The 18065-nt window shown below is 45.8% G+C and overlaps 1 protein-coding gene across 1 annotated transcript in view; it reads right to left on the bottom strand.

Annotated features, from left to right (window-relative positions):
* Window positions 1-17382, bottom strand: part of ppa1b (inorganic pyrophosphatase 1b) — a 45294-nt gene extending 27912 nt beyond the window's left edge. The window contains exons 1-5 of the mRNA XM_080205238.1: window positions 17282-17382; window positions 17064-17128; window positions 8115-8168; window positions 4443-4562; window positions 34-120 (exon numbers count right to left, since the gene is read on the bottom strand). Coding sequence (XP_080061364.1) covers window positions 34-120; window positions 4443-4562; window positions 8115-8168; window positions 17064-17128; window positions 17282-17345 — 390 coding nt within the window. The 5' untranslated portion in view covers window positions 17346-17382. The remainder of the gene's footprint in view (window positions 1-33; window positions 121-4442; window positions 4563-8114; window positions 8169-17063; window positions 17129-17281) is intronic.
* Between the last annotated feature and the right edge of the window lie 683 nt (window positions 17383-18065).

The raw sequence follows: 18065 nt of genomic DNA, 5'->3' as shown, positions 1-18065 counted from the left end.
AAATGTATTCATTGAACATTAGCATAATGATACCTTGGTTCCAATTTCGCATACATCAATAGGATCATTGTCTCCACGACATCCAGTTGATTCATCTTTGTGGTCTGGGTTTTCCCAAGTCTGTACAAACAAGAACACAATACGAGTTACAGACAGAGGGCTAGGGACCCATAGAGTTTTACAGTCCAGAAAGCGATTCTTCAGCCCATCATGTATGTGCCGGCCTTTAAGCACCTATCACCGAGGGTGGCACAGTGGCACTGCTGCCTCAATGCCAGGGACTTTGGGTTCTATTCTTGGCTTGGGTCATTGTCTTTGCAGAGCCTGCACATATTACCTGTGTCTGCATGGGTTTACTCTGAGTACTCCGGTTTCCTCCCCTAGTCCAAGATATGCAGGTTAGATGGATTGGCCACGCTAAATTGATCCTCAGTGTCAGGGGGACTAGCTGGGATAAATGCATGGGGTTATGGGGATAGGACCTGGGTGGGATTATGGTCGGTGCAGACTCGATGGGCTGAATGACCACCTTCTGCACTGTAGGGATTCTATGATCAATTCTAATCCCATTTTCCAGCACTTGCCCGTAGCATTGTATCCTATGGTGTTTCAAATGCTCATCTCTTAAGTGTTGGTGGTAGCCACAATATGGAGACGCTGGTGTTGGACAGCAATGGGCATAGTAAGAAGTCTCACAACACCAGGTTAAAGTCCTACAGATTTATTTGGTAGCACGAACTTTTAGAGTCTCGATCCTTCATCAGGACTCACCCGATAAGGAGCGACACTCAAAGCTCGTGCTACCAAATAAACTGTTGGACTTTAACTTGGTGTTGAGACTTCTTACTGTTCTTAAATGTTGTGAGGGCTCCTGCCTCTACCACCCTTTCAGGCTGTGAGTTCCAGATTCCCACCACCCTCTGGGTGAAAAAGCTTTCTTCCTCAAATTCCCTCTAATAGAACATAGAACATTACAGGTCCTTCGGCCCTCGATGTTGCGCCGACCAGTGGAACCAATCTAATGACCCTCTAACCTAAACTATTCCAATGTTATCCATATGCCTATCCACTGACCATTTGAACGCCCTTAAAGTTGGCGAGTCCACAACTGCTGCAGGCCCTTACTACCCTAAATCTGAAACAAAAACAGAAAATGCTGGAAAATCTCAGCGGGTCTGACAGCATCTGTGGGGAGAGAATAGAGCCAACACTTCAAGTCTAATGACCCTTTGTCACTGCTGCTTTTGCTTTTATTTCCCTCAAAATCTCCTGCTCCAAACCTTGAATCTATGCCCCCTGATTATTGACCCCTCTACCATGGGGAAAGTTCCTATCTATATCCCTCATGATTTTAAACACCTCAGTCAGATCCCCCCCTCAGCGTTCTCTGCTCTAAGGAAAACAATCTGCCTTTCCACCTCTCTTTATAGCTGCAACGCTCCAGCCCAGAGGCAACATCCTGGTGAATCTCCTCTGCAACTTTTCTGGTGTAATCACACTTTTCCTTCCTATGGTGTGGTGAACATTGTGTTCCCACAATCCACAGAGCAGCCTCAGCTCATGGAGACTCCACGTGTGACCTGACCATTGAGCCTGCCACCAGGATCGGGGACAGAGTGTAAGTACCTAACTGTGATTATCACTGTTGGCTAAAAGCCTGATTTGAAAGGACATGATTCAGGAGCCTGTGGTCGAGTAGGGTGCTGAATCGAGATTAGGATTCTTGTAAAGCTGTTTTATAGCCCAAAGGTCAAAAATTATGTTGAAATTAAACTGAAGCATGGTGATACAGCAAAATTATCCAAAAACAGTTCCTGGTAAAACAACAAGATCAATAAACTGAGTACTATAAATACTTCAAAACGTATAAGCACATGAAGCTAATGGTTGCTCCCTGTGACGGGGAATTTTACTAGCAATGTTAGTCAGCTTTGCTTCTGGGTTCAATGTCCTGCCAACTCAGGGTAGGATTTTAGCTCAAAGTAAACAGACAATGCAAACCCTCCACATCACAGCTCGGCAGAGTAAACTGCCTCAGATAATGGGGCAAAGTCCATTTCACACCCTGCTGTGAATGGCAACTTTCACCACATCTTTAACATTGAATCAATAATCCACAGCACTTCAGGCATTCAAGAGAATGGAAAGATTAAATTGGTTAACCAAAAATCAAAGAAGTAAAATCGAAGGGCGGGTTAAAGGAAGAGTCGGAAGTGAAAGAGTTTAGAGAGAGAATAGAAGAGCGTGAATCCTCACTGGTGGTAGGAATGTAGGCATCATGAGCAAAGGGAGATGCACAAGTGGTCAGGGTTTAAGGGACAAAGTTAGTGAGTTGCAAAGACGCGCAGGTTAGGTGGACTGGCTAGGCTAAACGTATGGGTTATGGATGGTTGGTGCAGACTCGACGGGCCAAATGGCCACCCCCTGCACTGTAGGGTTTCTATGCAATTGTAGAGGATGTTACAGATAGGGATGGAGAGAAATGGACAGATTTGAACATGAGAATGGTGGTACAGTGTAATGTCATTGGATTAGTAATCCAGAGGCTCAGACTAATGCTCTGGGGACAGGGGTTCAAATCCCACCATAGCAGTCAGTGAAATTTAAATGCCATAAACATCTGTATTAGAAAGTGGTCTCAGTAAACAATGAACCTATCATTGATTGTTGTAAAACCCATCTGATTCACTAATGACCTTTAGGGAAAGAAGTTTGCTCTCCTGACCCAATCTGGGCGACTGCAGACCCAATTTGGTTACATTTTGAAATGGCCCAGCAAGCCGCGCACTTCAAGGGCAATTAGGGATGGGCTAATACTGGCCTTGCCAGTGACACCCATAACCCAAAGAATGAAAAGGTGTTGCTGGACTGGGAGCAAACGTGAGTCAGCAGGCACAGGGGAGACGGGTGAACGGGACTGGATATGAGTCAGGAATTGGATTTATGGATGGGCTCAGTCTGCTGCAGGCTGTTGGGAGGGAGACCCCAGGAGCTGAAATCATCCAATGTGGATGGAAAAGGTCATGGATGATGGTTTCAGCAACAGATACACTGAGATGGGGTATCCCTATGGGCAATGGGTAACATCCCTGTGTAGAATTGGGAGGTGAGAGTTACCAATTGTATTTCATTGTATGCAGGTAATGGGCATTAACCTGGGGATTCTGACCCCACTGTCTGTCCCTCCACACAGCTCCATGTGGCCAGGTGGAGAGACAGCATGACCATCGGCACCATCGAGTAGGGGGCCTTATCGATGCCTTTAATCACATTCTAGTTTGATGCTTTAAGTTTAATTTGTGATTTATTTTTGTTGAAGGCCATGTTCCCTTTTAGGAACTGCCCCTGTTACTTTGTCTCTCAGTTTGATTTGGTTTAACTGGTTTACAAAATGAGTGAGATGTTGTCCCTTTTAAAAAAAAAGCAGACTGAACTGTCACAAAAATAAACAGACTGAACCATTTAACATAGAAGAGTAATCACAGACTGAAACAAGTCATGTTAGAAGGTACATGTCTGCCATGTGTATCTTTCTAAATAAATGCTGACAAAAGAATGTAAAGATTGCCTTCAATTCTATCCTTCAAGTAGCTTTAAAGAGTAATACAACAGTGACTGTGGGGATTTGTGTTCACAAGCTGGTCCTTCACTATCACTGGGTCCAAATCCTGGAACTTCCTCCCTAACAGCACTGTGGGTATATCTACACCACATGGGTACAGCAGCTCAAGAAGGCAGCTCGCTGCCACCTTTGCAAAAGCAATAAGGGACGGGCAATAAATGCTGGCCCAGGCAGCAACGCCCACATCCCATAAAAGAATAAACAAAATCAATAAACTTATACTGGGCTAAATATCACACACCAAGGTTGCTAATAATCTGGTCCAACACCAGGACAGTGGCCAGGGAGCGATAGTGTTGACGGTTGGGCAACGTGTATGTATTGGGGATGTGCACTGCTGCCCAAGTTCAGATCCTGGCAATTTTCAGCAGGTGAAAGAAAACAAAAATCAAACATTCTTAGTGACAACAGCAATAGAAAAGGGAAAGGGAATTTCAGATGTAGCAACACAATGTGCATTTTGGATTGACATTGCTTATTTATTTCATCAGCTGTAGTGAAACGATTACCGATAGTCACTACCACAGGCCGTGCTCTCATCAGCAAGGGCTTTTCTTTAGAAAAGAGAATGGTATTTTCTATTTCCAAAAACTTTGTAGCTTTTTGAAATTCAGAGCAATGTGCTGCCTGTATTGCTCTCATGGTCCCGCAGTGCTTTTCTATAAGAACGCGGTCTCAAAACTAGAACCCGGATTCTTTCAAGTCAATATAGGAATCAGTCTGCATTTGATTCATCGTTGAAACTGACCTCTCAGAAATGAAACAAAGTCATTGTAATCAGCACAGTGTTGCTGTGATTGGAACCACATTCACTACTTACCTGGGGAAGGGCCCCATAGTTCCAAATATAACCCTTATGAGGGAAAACATTTGCCACGTATCTCATATTCCCTTTCTTAACATCCTGCTTGATTGGGTTCAGTGGCTCTGTTGTTGCAATCTGAAAATGCAGAAATACAATCTTCAGTTACATTTCCTGTTGAAAGCATGCAACCATCTCTGTGCAGCCTTGGTATTTCCAGTTCCTGCCCTGTCATAATGCTGTACAGGCAACAACTGCACCAATACATTGTCCCTTTACACCCTATGAGATGTACCCTCTACCCTCATATCCTGTCCACAGTCTGCTCAGCTTACAGGGTACAGCAGTGGCCAAGGGGATCTGGGCATATGGGTAGCACAGTGGTTAGCACTGCTGTCTCAACACCAAAACCCAGTTCAATTTCAGCTTGGGTGACTATGTGTGGAGTCTGCATGTTTGCCCTGTAACTGTGTGGGATTCCTCTGGGTGCTTTGGTTTCCTCCCAATATGTGTGGGTTTGGTCATAATAAATTCTCCCTTGGTGTCAGGAAGATTAGCAGGGCAAATATGTGGAGTTATGGGGATAGGGCCTGGGTGGGATTGTTGTTGGTGCAGGCTTGATGGGCCGAATGACCTCTTGCTGCACAGTAGGGATTTTATGATGTGCAGTAAAGACAGAAGCCTGGTAAGGGAGGAGGCAGCCTCTGGAAATGAATAGCAGCGTCAGAAGAAAGTTGTATTGTGCATGAATCGCAAAAACCCAGTCTGCAGGTGATCAAGAAGGCGAATGGAACATTGGTCTTTATAGCGAGGGGGGTAGAATATAAAAGCAGGGAGGTCTTGCTGCAATTATACAGGGTAATGGTGAGGCCGCAGCGGGAGTACTGTGTGCAGTTTTGGTCCCAGTATTTGCGAAAGGATATATTGGCGAAAGGATATATTGGCCTTGGAGGGGGTGTAGAGAAGGTTCACTAGGCTGATACCGGAGATGAGGAGGTTAGCTTATGAAGAGAGATTGAATCGACTGGGTCTGTACTCGGACTTTAGAAGGCTGAGGGGGGATCTTATAGAGACTTACAAGATAATGAAGGGGCTAGATAGGGTAGAGGTAGAGAGATTCTTTCTGCTTAGAAAGGATAACAGGACTAGAGGGCACAGCCTCAAAATAAGTGGGGGGGGGAGGGGGCGCAGTTTAGAACGGAGTTAAGGAGGAACTTCTTCACTCAGAGGGTGGTGAATCTCTGGAATTCTCTGCCCGTTGAAGTGGTGGAGGCTACCTCGTTGAATATATTTAAGTCACAGGTAGATAGATTTCTGATAGACAGGGCAAATAAGGGTTACGGGGAGAAAGCGGGAAAGTGGAACTGATCCACTTCAGATCAGCCATGATCTTACTGAATGGCAGGGCAGGCTCGAAGGACTAGATGGCCTATTCCTGCTCCTATTTCTTATGTTCTTATGGCCAGAGGAAGCTGAAGGATTTCTGGGAGAGGAGGGAGAGAGGAATAGGCATTGGTAGCCATGGGATCCATTCTAAATGAACAAGCTTGTGGCTGGTTGGTGCTTGAAGGGAAGCTGCCACACAGCAGGGTAAAGGGCACATTGCAGGGTGTGGCAAAGAGGGCAGAACTGAGGGGCAGGAAAGACTGTCAACAGCTGCTAAAGAAGAAACACGCTGGTATTTCAATGCAATTTCACAATTGCTGTGAAACAATTTCACTGTTTGATGCTCTGAATACCGTCTCAGGTGCTGACACTGGGTACCAGTGCAAGAAAGCAGGTTAATCATTTCCATTTACTGTTTGCCAACTACATCGGAAGCAATTCCACTCTCAGTTAACTTAGTTTTATACCGATCCTCGATTCTTTACAAACACAGTTTTATCACGTTTGCCACATTTTTTTCCCCCCACTGAAATACACCTGGTTCATTCTCCCCCACACCACTGTTCAATTAACCTTCCTCTCTCACCCTCTGCTCCCGAAAATGAGGGAGAGTGCGCTGGAGGGTGCCAGCCAGAACAGGACGGAGACAGCAGCAGAGATACAAGATAACAGCAGAACGGAGGAAGTTGAGGGGATGTCAGTTTTCAGTCATGATGTGCAGGGAGGCAACTCCATTAGAAATCAGCACAAAACTTAATAAGTTTGATACAAAAATTTGTTATAAAAGCACACAACTGTAATATTTCTATTAAGATTTAAGATAATCAAATGAGCAATCCTGAACTACTCTCACACACCATCTATTTTCTCAATACAGTACAAAGAAAACTGAAGACTTGTAGCAACTGTAGAAATCCTTCACCATAGAAAGATTATTTCTGGTTGTATCACAGCTTGGTCTGGGCTCCTGCTCTGCCCAAGGCCGCAAGGAACTACAAAAGGTCGTGAATGTTGCCCAATCCATCACACAAACCAGCCTCCCATCCACTGATTCTATCTACACTTCCCACTGCCTCGGGAAAAGCGGTCAGCATAATCAAGTGCACCCCAGACATTCTTCCATCAGGAAGAAAAAAGATACAAAAGTCAGATCATGTACCAACCGACTCAAGAACAGCTTCCTCCTCCCTGCTGCCATCAGACTTTTGAATGGGCCTACCACATATTAAGCTGATCTTTCGATACACCTAGCTACAACTGTAATACTATATTCTGCACCCTCTCGTTTCTTTCTGTCCTGTCATTCTATGAACGGTATGTTTTGTCTGTGTAGTGTGCAAGAAACAATACTTTTCTTAGTATATTAATACATGACAATAAATCAATTCAATTCAAAACCTGCGCCGGGAAAGCCCTCCGTCTCAAACCAAGATGTCAGTCTATGAGCAGAATCTGTCAGCAGCAACAAGGTCACTGGCAGCACACTCACTCACACTGTCTACATCTCTGATCCAAGAAATGTCAAAGCAAGTGTAGCCCTTGGCAGACTTTGAACACCAGTGGGAATAAAGAGGAGTCTGTGTACCAAACAGAGTCTACAAAGCAATACTCTGCCCTACACCAGACCCGAGACTGTGTACCAACAACATGCCAAGAGGCTCAGCCACTTCTGTGAATTGTCATCAGAAGTTTCTGACGATCAGGTAGCAAGACAAAATACCAGACACCGGAGTGCCTATTCGCGCTGGCATTATCAAACATTCACACCACACTGAGCTGGTTTGGTCCTGTAACACAAATGCCTGACATTCACTCAGCAAAGCCAACCTTCTCTGGAGAGCTTTAGTTTGGGGTGTGTTCTCATAATGGTCAGTCGCTGGAGGAACACACTGATGCTTCATTAGGAGTTTTGACTTTGAGTGCTGGCAGAAGCTCCCCCAGGATGACTGCACCTGAGGCAAACAGCACAGCTTCCTTCAAAAGCAGGGACACAGAGTGTGTATCGAGAGAAATTCTGATACAGAAACTCAAATCACAATCGGCTACGGTAAACTGCCCTATTTACAGCAGAACCTTCCAGCACAGATCAGTCTTAGAGTCACCCCCGTACCCACCAGAACCCAACCAATCAACACAGAGTTAACATGATCATCCTTCAAGGTGAAGATTAATTTAAAATAAATTCAATACTATCCTTAATGATTGACAGAATGAATTGCTTTAGGAGTGTAATAAATTATAAAATTTTGAGAAAAATGTTACAATTTGATACACAAAGACATCTGGGCAAAACATGAACATTACCTCCATTTTGGCGTTGGTCCAACGAGGAACCTCCACAACCATGTTAAACACATCCTGCAAAACAGATTCACAAAACAGCATTAGCAAGCACTGATGCTGCAGCTCATTACTTCACTTAGGTTAGAGGGATTGGCGGGGTAAATATGTGGGATGATGGGGATAGGCCAGGGTGGGATTGTTGTTGTAGACTTGATGGGCCGAACAGCCTCCTGCTGCACTGTAGGGTTTCTATGATTTGATTTCTATATCCTGTTTATCTATTGCAGGATACCGCACCCCTCACTACATCCTCTATATCCATCCCAGCACCCTGCACCCCCTCACTATATCTATCCCAGGACCCTGCACCGCTCACTACATCCTCTATATCCATCCCAGGACCCTGCACCCCCTCACTATACCCTCTACAATCCATCCCAGGACCCTGCACCCCCTCACTATACCCTCTACAATCCATCCCAGGACCCTGCACCCCCTCACTATACCCTCTACATCCATCCCAGGACCCTGCACCCCCTCACTATACCCTCTACAATCCATCCCAGGACCCTGCACCCCCTCACTATACCCTCTACAATCCATCCCAGGACCCTGCACCCCCTCACTATACCCTCTACATCCATCCCAGGACCCTGCACCCCCTCACTATACCCTCTACATTCATCCCAGGACCCTGCATCCCATCACTATACCCTCTACAATCCATCCCAGGACCCTGCACCCCCTCACTATACCCTCTACAATCCATCCCAGGACCCTGCACCCCCTCACTATACCCTCTACAATCCATCCCAGGACCCTGCACCCCCTCACTATACCCTCTACATCCATCCCAGGACCCTGCACCCCCTCACTATACCCTCTACATCCATCCCAGGACCCTGCACCCCCTCACTATACCCTCTACATCCATCCCAGGACCCTGCACCCCCTCACTATACCCTCTACAATCCATCCCAGGACCCTGCACCCCCTCACTATACCCTCTACATCCATCCCAGGATACTGCAGCCCTCACTATACTTGGTTGAGTTTTTTGAGGTGGTGACAAAAACAATTGACAAGGGAAGGGCCATGGATGTCGTCTACATGGATTTTAGTAAAGCACTTGACAAGGTCCCTCATGGCAGGCTGGTGCAAAATCTCACGGGATCAAAGGTGAACTAGCTAGATGGCTACAGAACTGGCTTGGCCATAGAAAGAAGTCTCACAACACCAGGTTAAAGTCCAACCAGTTTACTTGATAGTAAACCCACAAGCTTTCAGGGTTTACCCCTTCGTCAGGTGAGTGGAGAGTTGACTCACCTGACGAAGGGGCAAACCCCTGAAAGCTTGTAGGATTACTATCAAATAAACTGATTGGACTTTAACCTTGTTTTGAGAGACTTCTTACTTTGTTTACCCCAGTCCAACGCTGGCATCTCCACATCTTGGCCATAGAAGACAGAGGGCAGCAGCGGAGGGGTCTTTTTCTGAGTGGAGGTCTGTGACTAGTGGTGTTCTGCAGGGCTCTATACTGGGACCTTGCTGTTTGTGATATATATAAACGATTTGGAAGATGTAGCTGATCTGATCAGTAAGTTTGCGGATGACACAAAGATTGCTGGAGTTGCGGATAGTGATGAACATTGTCAGAGAATACAGCAGGATATAGATAGACTGGAAAATTGGGCGGAGAAATGGCAGATGGAATTTAATCCAGATAAATGCAAAGTGATGCATTTTGGTAGATCTAATACAGGGGGGAGCTATACAATAAACGGCAGAACCATCAGGAGTACAGACACACAGAGGTGTGCAAGGCCACAGATCCATAAAGGTGGCAGCACAGGTGGAAAAGGTGGTGAAGACGACATATGGTAGGCTTGCCTTTATTGGACGGGGCATAGAGTATAAAAGTTGGCATGTGGTGTTACAGTTATATAGAACGTTGGTTAGGCCACATTTGGAATACTGTGTCCAGTTCTGGTCGTCACACTACCGGGAGGACGTGGAGGCTTTGGAGAGAGCGCAGAAAAGGTTTACCAGGATGTTGCCTGGTACGGAGGGTATTAGCTATGAGGTGAGATTGAGTAAGCTAGGGTTGTTCTCCCTGGAAAGACAGAGGTTAAGAGGCGATCTAAAAGAAGTTTATAAAATGATGAAGGGCATAGATAGGGTGAACAGCTGGAAGCTTTTTCACAGGTCAGAAATGACAAACAAGGGGTCACAAGTTCAAGGTAAGGGGGCGGGGGGCAAGATTCAATACAGATATGCGGTATTTTAAACAGAGGGTGGTGGGGCCTGGAATGCACTACCAAGCAAGGTGGTCGAGGCTGACACGCTAGGATCATTTAAGGCTTATCTGGATAGCCACATGAACAGACTGGGAATAGAGGAATACAAACGAATGGTCTAGTTAGGAACACATGATCGGTACAGGCTTGGAGGACCAAAGGGCCTGTTCCTGTGCTAGATTGTATTTTGTCCTTTCTTTGCCATTCAGCCCACCAAGTTTGTACTAACTCTCCAAAAGAGCATCTTACACAGCCAGGGCCTATTCCCTCACCTTATCCCCGTAACCATGCACATTTACCGTGGCTAATCCCCCTAACCCACACATCTTTGGACACTAAGGGGAAGGTGATGGTCTAGTAGTATTACCACTAAAGTATTAATCCAGAAACTCAGCTCATGCTTTGAGGTCCCGGTTTGGAATCCTGCAGATGATGGGATTTGAATTCAGTGCAAAAAGCGATCTGAAATTAAGAATCTACTGATGACCACAAAACCAGTGTCAATTGTAAGAAAAACTCATCTGGTTCAGTTATGTACTTCAGGGAAGGAAATCTGCCGTCCTTACCTGGTCTGGCCTAAATGTAACTCCAAACCCACAGCACTGTGGTGACTCAACTGCTCTTGGGCAATAGGAATGAGCAATAAATGTTGCCATGATGTGGAGATGCTGGCGTTGGACTTCCAGTCCAATGTCGTCAAGTACTTCCCTGGGGCGGAGAAGCTATGACATCTTCTCCAGAGCTTTCAACATGTCATTGAGGAAGACAAATATCTCGCCAAGGCCATCACCACACCCCCACTTCTTGCCTTCAAATAACCACATAACCTCAAACAGACCACTCAAGGTTGAGGTTGCAACTCAAGTGGATAGAGCCATGAAGAAGGCTTATAGTGTGTTAATGTTTATTAACAGGGGGTTTGAGTTTAAGAGACGTTGGGTTATGCTGCAACTATACCAGACGTTGGTGAGACCACATTTGGAATATTGTGTTCAGTTCTGGTCACCTCGCTATAAGGAGGATGTGGAAGCATTGGAGAGAGTGCAGAGGAGATTTACCAGGATGCTGCCTGGTTTGGAGGGTAGGTCTTATGAGGAAAGGTTGAGGGAGCTGGGGCTTTTTTCTTTGGAGCGGAGGAGGATGAGAGGCGACTTAGAGGTTTATAAGATGATGACAGGGATTGACAGGAGTGGAAGTGCAGAGACTATTTCCTCGGGTGGATGTAGCTGTTACAAGGGGGCTATAAGGTTCATGGTGGGAGATATAGGGGGGATGTCCAAGGCAGATTCTTTACCCAGAGTGGTTGGGGTGTGGAATACACTGCCTGCTGTGATAGTGGAATTGGACACATTAGGAACTTTCAAGCGGTTATTGGATAGGCACATGGAGCACTCCAGAATTATAGGGAGAGGATAACTTGATCTTGGGATTGGACGTAGCTCGGCACAACATTGAGGGCCAAAGGGCCTGTATTGTGCGATAACGTTCTATGTTTCTATGTAGACCATTGTCCGCAGCAAGCTACCCAGCCTTCAGGAGAACAGTGACAACGACACCACACAACCCTGCCACAGCAACCACTGCAAGACGTGCCGGATCACTGACATGGATGTTATCATCTCATGTGAGAATACCATCCACCAGGTACACGGCACACGCTCTTGCAACTCGGCCAACGTTGTTTACCTGATACGCTGCAGGAAAGGATGTCCCGAGGAATGGTACATTGGGGAGACCATGCAGACGCTACGACAAGGGATGAACGAACACCGCTCAACAATCACCAGACAGGAGTGTTCCCTTCCTGTTGGGGGACACTTCAGCAGTCATGGGCATTCAGCCTCTGTTCTTCGGGTAAGCTTTCTCCAAGGCAGCCTTCACGACACACGACAGTGCAGAGTCGCTGAGCAGAGACTGATAGCCAAGTTCCACACACTTGGGGACGGCCTCAACAGGGATCTTGGATTCATGTCGCACTATCTGTAACCCCCACGACTTGCCTGGGTTTGCAAAATCTCACTAACTGTCCTGTCTGGAGACAATACGCATCTCTTTAACCTGTGCTTAACCCTCTCTCCACTCATTATCTGTACCTTTAAGACTTGATTACCTGCAAAGACTCACATTCCAACCATTATCTTGTGAACTGAGTTTGAGTCCATACATGACCTGTTTGTGAACACAAGTCCTCACTCACCTGATGAAGGAGCGGCACTCTGAAAGCTTGTGCTGCCAAGTAAACCTGTTGGACTTTAACCTGGTGTTGTGAGACTTCTTATAATAAATGTTGGCCAGCCAGCAATGCCTATATCCCATGAATGAATAAAAAAAATTCCCCTGGTCAGTCCATCTAACCCACATATCTTTGGACTGTGGGAGGAAACCAGAGCAGCCGGAGAAAACCCATGGGGAGAATGTGCAAAATCCACACAGTGACTTGAGGCTAGGATTGAACCTGGGGTCCTTGGCACTGTGAGGCAGCAGTGCTAACCACTGTACCGGATGAGCTGAAATTTCCTCTATTTTAATATTGGGAGGGCTAAAACCATTGTTATCAGTCCCGTTGGACTTGATCCCTGTCTGTGGTAACAGATTAAGCCAGACTGTTCATGATCCTGGCGTCATAGTTGACCCTAGCAGTCTGAGACTGCTTATTTCCATCTCCGTAACTTTGTGCCTTAACTCAGATGCTGCTGGAACTCCCAATCACCCACACCCAGCCCGACATGCGCGCACACACCCCCCCACTCCAGCTCAGTTGAGATTAACAGAATTGAAGTTCCTCATTATTACTATTCTCTTTTAACTTCAACTGTTTATAATTTTTCTGCACATTTTCTCCTCATGTCCTGCCCACTATTTGCTGTAGATATCCAGTTGTGGAACAGCTTGTTTATTATATATTAATTCTAATCAAATGAATTTGTTCTTTGATCTCTCAATGATACACGAATGCAGAATTGAGAGGAGCCAATGGATCAACTCTAATGTTTTGTGACCTTTATTTTAAAGATGAAAAGAAAATCATGAAGGAGTATGAGATCAGAGGGAGGATAATGGACTGGATTAAAACTGATTAGAAGGGAGGCATCAAGAAGGGTTTAGGATTTTATTTCCCAGAGCTGTTTCATGTGGTAATCCACTGGAACTGTTCGGAGGTCACTTGAGAGTCATAGAGGTTTACAGCCTGGAAACAAGCTCTTCCGCCCAACCTGTCCATGCTGCCACTTGTGTGCACTGTACATCAATAACTGGGATAGAAATCTGAAAGGAAAATAGCTGACATGGGCAGACAAGAGGAGGCGATGTCTACAATTGAGGATTAAAGGAGGCTACAACAGGATATGGATAAGATGGTGAATGTCAGTAAAAACAAAGTGGAAAATTTAGGTAAAAATTTAGATTGACTGGGGTAAGCCGAGAGATTTTACAGAAATTACAGTGCAGAACAGACTCCCAAACCCAACTATATTTAAGCTGCAAATGAGCATCCTCCCACCTTAATTCATCTCAGCCCACCAATATATCAGAGGTTTACAGTATGGAAACAGGCCCTTCGGCCCAACTTGTTCATGCTGCCCTTTGTTTTAAAACCCCGAAGCTAGTCCCAAGTGCCCGTATTTGGCCCATATCTCTCTATACCCATTGTACCCAAGTAACTATCTAAATGTTTTTTAAAAGACAAAATTGTACCCGCCTCTATTACTACTTCTGGCAGCTTGTTTCAGACACTCACCACCCTCTGAAAAACTTGCTCCTCTGGACGCCTTAAACCTATGCCCTCCTTTGGGAAAAGATATTGACTATCTAGCTGATCCATGTCCCTCATTATTTTATAGACCTCTATAAGATCATCCCTCAGTCTTCTATGCTCCATCTAAATTTTTTTTTAAAAAGACAAAATTGTACCTGCCTCAACTACTACCTCTGGCAGCTTGCTCCAGACACACACCATCCTGTGTGAAAAAATTCTCCTCTGAATACTTTTGTTATCTCTCCCCTCTCATCTTACACATATGCCCTCTAGTTTCAGACTCCCCTACCTTTGGGAAAAGATATTGACTATCTAGCTGATCTGTGTCCCTCATTATTTTATAGACCTCTATAAGATCACCTCTCAGCCTCCTACGCTCCACAGAAAAAGGTCCCAGTCTATCCAGCCTCTCCTAACTCAAACCATCAAGTCCTGGTAGCATCCTAGTATATCTTTTCTGCATTTTTTCTAGTTTAATAATATCCTTTCTATAATAATATTCTTCCACTCCTTTCTCCTTCATGTGTTTATCCAGTTTCTCTTGAAATCTACATTATTTAGCTCAACCACTCCTTGTGGTGCCAAATTCCCCACACTAACCACTGAGGCTTCTCTCGATTCCTTTTTCTATTTCTTGGTTACCATCATATATTTATAGCCCCTCATTCCTGACATCTCCTTTAACCTAACCAAATGAACTGTCTCCAATCTTCAGCTGCATCACTAAGATTGGATGTGAGTGCAGGACTGGAAAAGGGCTAATAGACCCATGCACAGAAGGATGAAACGTTTTGGAATTTTTAGTTAAAGAGAAAATAATGAAGGGGTAAAAAATTATGAGGAAGGCAAAATATATCAAATAGAAGGGAGAACAGAAGGAATTTTCTTCAGTGGTTTCACGTATGTCATTGCTACTATACCCCTTCATATCAAGTTCTCCATTAGGGAGAGCCCTAATCTTTTCCATCTTTCTTGATGAGTCCAGCGCCTTAGTTCTGGTATTACCTTTGTAAGTCTTGTTGCCTTTTAGGAACAAAGGCATTAGAAGCAGAAGGAGGCAAATTCAGCCCTTCAAGTCTGCTCCACCGTTTAATCAGATTGTGGCTGATCTGTCCTTGGTCTCAAATCCACCTACCCATCTGTTCCCCCATATCCCTTTTTTTATTCGCAATATACCTTTCTCCTTCTTGAAGCCATTCAACGATTCAGACTCCGCTGCGCTATGGGGCAGCCAGTTCCACAAATTGACCACCCTCCGTGAGAAGCAGTTCCTCCTCATCTGTTTTAAATCTACCACCTCTCAACCTATGCCTGTGACCTCTTGTTCTAGATTGCTCCATATCTGATCTACATTTACTTTATCAATCCCTTTTAAAGTTTTATATACCTCGAACAGATGCCCTCTCTCCTATTTTCTAGCATCTCGATAATGCTTTATATAATATGGAGCCAGAACTGTGCACAGGACTCCATATGGTTGGCCCAAAACCCTGGACAAGTTTGACAAGCTTTTCAAATCTATTCCGCTGAAAAGGAACCCCAGTGATCATAAAACTATACAAATTGCATCACTACTTTTTAGAACTGTGCGCACTTGTATTTCAAATTCCCTCTGCTTCCATCCTATTTACATAGGAATAAAGATCTCCTTATTCACCCTCCCAAAATGTGTAAAGTTGCCTGCATTCCTGAAGCAAGTAGAGTTCTTTAAAATTAAAAGCAGGAAAGAAGTTGAATTTTAAAAGGATATTAAATAGGAGCAAAGAAGTTTGAGGGTTCCAGGTTTAATATATTAAAAACAATTGGATAAAACCTCATGAAGTTTTTGATATTAAGAAAATATAAAAGTCAAGATGCACAACTACACAAGTCTCAGTAAGATCACAGTTGGAAAAGTATCAGCAGTTTGGGTCCCACACTGTACAAAAGAGGTTTGATGCAATACACATACAACACAGAATAAACACTGCTGAATATGGGAAAATACAAATATGAGTAAAGAGCTGGAAAATTTTGTTAGAAGAGGGAGGAAAGGGTGATTAGCTGTGGTTAAAATTACGAATCTGGGGTGGGCACAGCAAGAAGCCTCACAACACCAGGTTAAAGACAAACAGGTTTATGTGGAATTATGAGCTTTCAGAGTGCTGCCCTTTCATCAGGTGCGTCAAATGTCACTCAGCTGATTAATGACAGCTCAGTGACTATCGCTGATTGCTGTGCAGATACATGGATTTGGGCCGGTGTCTGTGGGAGTTTGCGCATTCTCCCCGTGCTTGCGTGGGCTTTCTCCGGGTGCTCCGGTTTCCTCCCACACCCCAAAGATGTGCTCTTAGGCTGATTGGCAGGAATAAATTGTCCCTAAATCAGTTTCCCTCAATCTGGATGGCCATAAAACATTAGACAGGGGTCGTGGGGGGAGAGGGGGACTGGCGGTGTTGAGATGGCGGCGCGGGCTCGTTGGGCCGAAGGGCCTGTTTCCCAGGCTGATTTTGTTCTTTGTAAGAAACAGCACTCCGAGAGCTCACGATTCCAAATAAACCTGCTGGACTTTAACCTGGCGTTGAGAGACTTCTTATTGCAGGGAGTGACTGAAGTAAAGACCATAGGCTCCATTGGCAGATAAAGGGGATACACTATAGGAAAATGGAAGATTCTGGCACTACACAAATGAAGTATTTCCATGCTGCAATTCCCATTGGTGACAATCCTCATGCAGCTCATACAGTACATGGTAAGAGTGACCAAACCTCAGAGAAATGTGCAAAAAAAAAAGGCATGCTTTCTTAAAGGTACTCATTCAAAGGTAGTCTGTGGGGCAGGCTACTGGAAACACAGGAATATTTACTGTTCCCCTTGGCACGAGCTCCTGGCTCAGCTTCCCACCAAAATAGGAGCAAGTGAGCCCCGTCCCCCAATTACCTCAGTCCCTGATGCCATCAGTGGGATGTCATGGAACGGAGACAGGAACTGGCCCTTGTCATTGCCTGGAACAGAGAGAGAGAGAGAGAGAGTGAGGAACAGCAGGTACCACACACCCCAACACCCCCCCCTCAGGGACAGGCAGGGTCAGCCACCGATACCTCCCACACACACACACACACCCCAATCAGATCACCATTCCCCTGCTCTGCACTCACTGAAGAACAGGCGGTAAGTGCCAGTGTTCTCCTGGCCCCGCTTCTCTACCCGGTATCCGGCCATGCCGCCGCCGCTGCTCCTGCCGCCGCCGCCGCTCTCACTGCCCTCAGCGGAAAGACCGCCCACCGGAAACCGTCACCGACACACCCGCCCCGCGCCCCTCAGCGCAGTGCCGCATTGCGTCACCCGGTCCGCAGCGCGTTGCGTCGCCGCGTCACCCGCCCCGCAGCGCGTTGCGTCGCCGCGTCACCCGCCCCGCAGCGCGTTGCGTCGCCGCGTCACCCGGTCCGCAGCGCGTTGCGTCACCACGTCTCACGCACCACGGTGCATTGCAACACCCGCCCCGCGCCCATCAGCGCATGGCGTCATCCACCGCGCGTCTTAGCCTCACCCGCCCCATCAGCGCGTTGCATCATTGCCCCGCCCCCATCGGCGCATTGCGTCATCACGTCCGGCCCGCCCATCTGTTCTGAGATGGGACAATGGCTCCGTTGTCATGGAGTGCATCATTGGTACTACTTCATTGCAGTGTTAATGTCAGCCTACTTGTGACATTAATAAATTTATACTTAAAGGTAGGTAGGAATGAGTGTTGTGAGGTGGATGCAAAGCAGTTTCAAGAGGATTTGGACTGATTCAGTGAATGGGTAAGGGCAGAAGGAGTTTAATGTGGAAAAATAAATCTAGGGTATTCCTTAAATGGTAAGAGATTATAAAGTTAGATGTACAAATGGACTCTTGTGTCCTCATCTGTAAGTCTCTGAAAGCTAATATAGAGGTGCA

The sequence above is a fragment of the Carcharhinus amblyrhynchos genome, chromosome 17 (genome assembly GCF_965287045.1).
Source record: "Carcharhinus amblyrhynchos chromosome 17, sCarAmb.v2.hapA, whole genome shotgun sequence".
Lineage (NCBI taxonomy): Eukaryota > Metazoa > Chordata > Chondrichthyes > Carcharhiniformes > Carcharhinidae > Carcharhinus > Carcharhinus amblyrhynchos.
The sequence above is the reverse complement of the archived record's forward strand: the minus strand, read 5'-3'. Positions and strand labels throughout refer to the sequence as shown.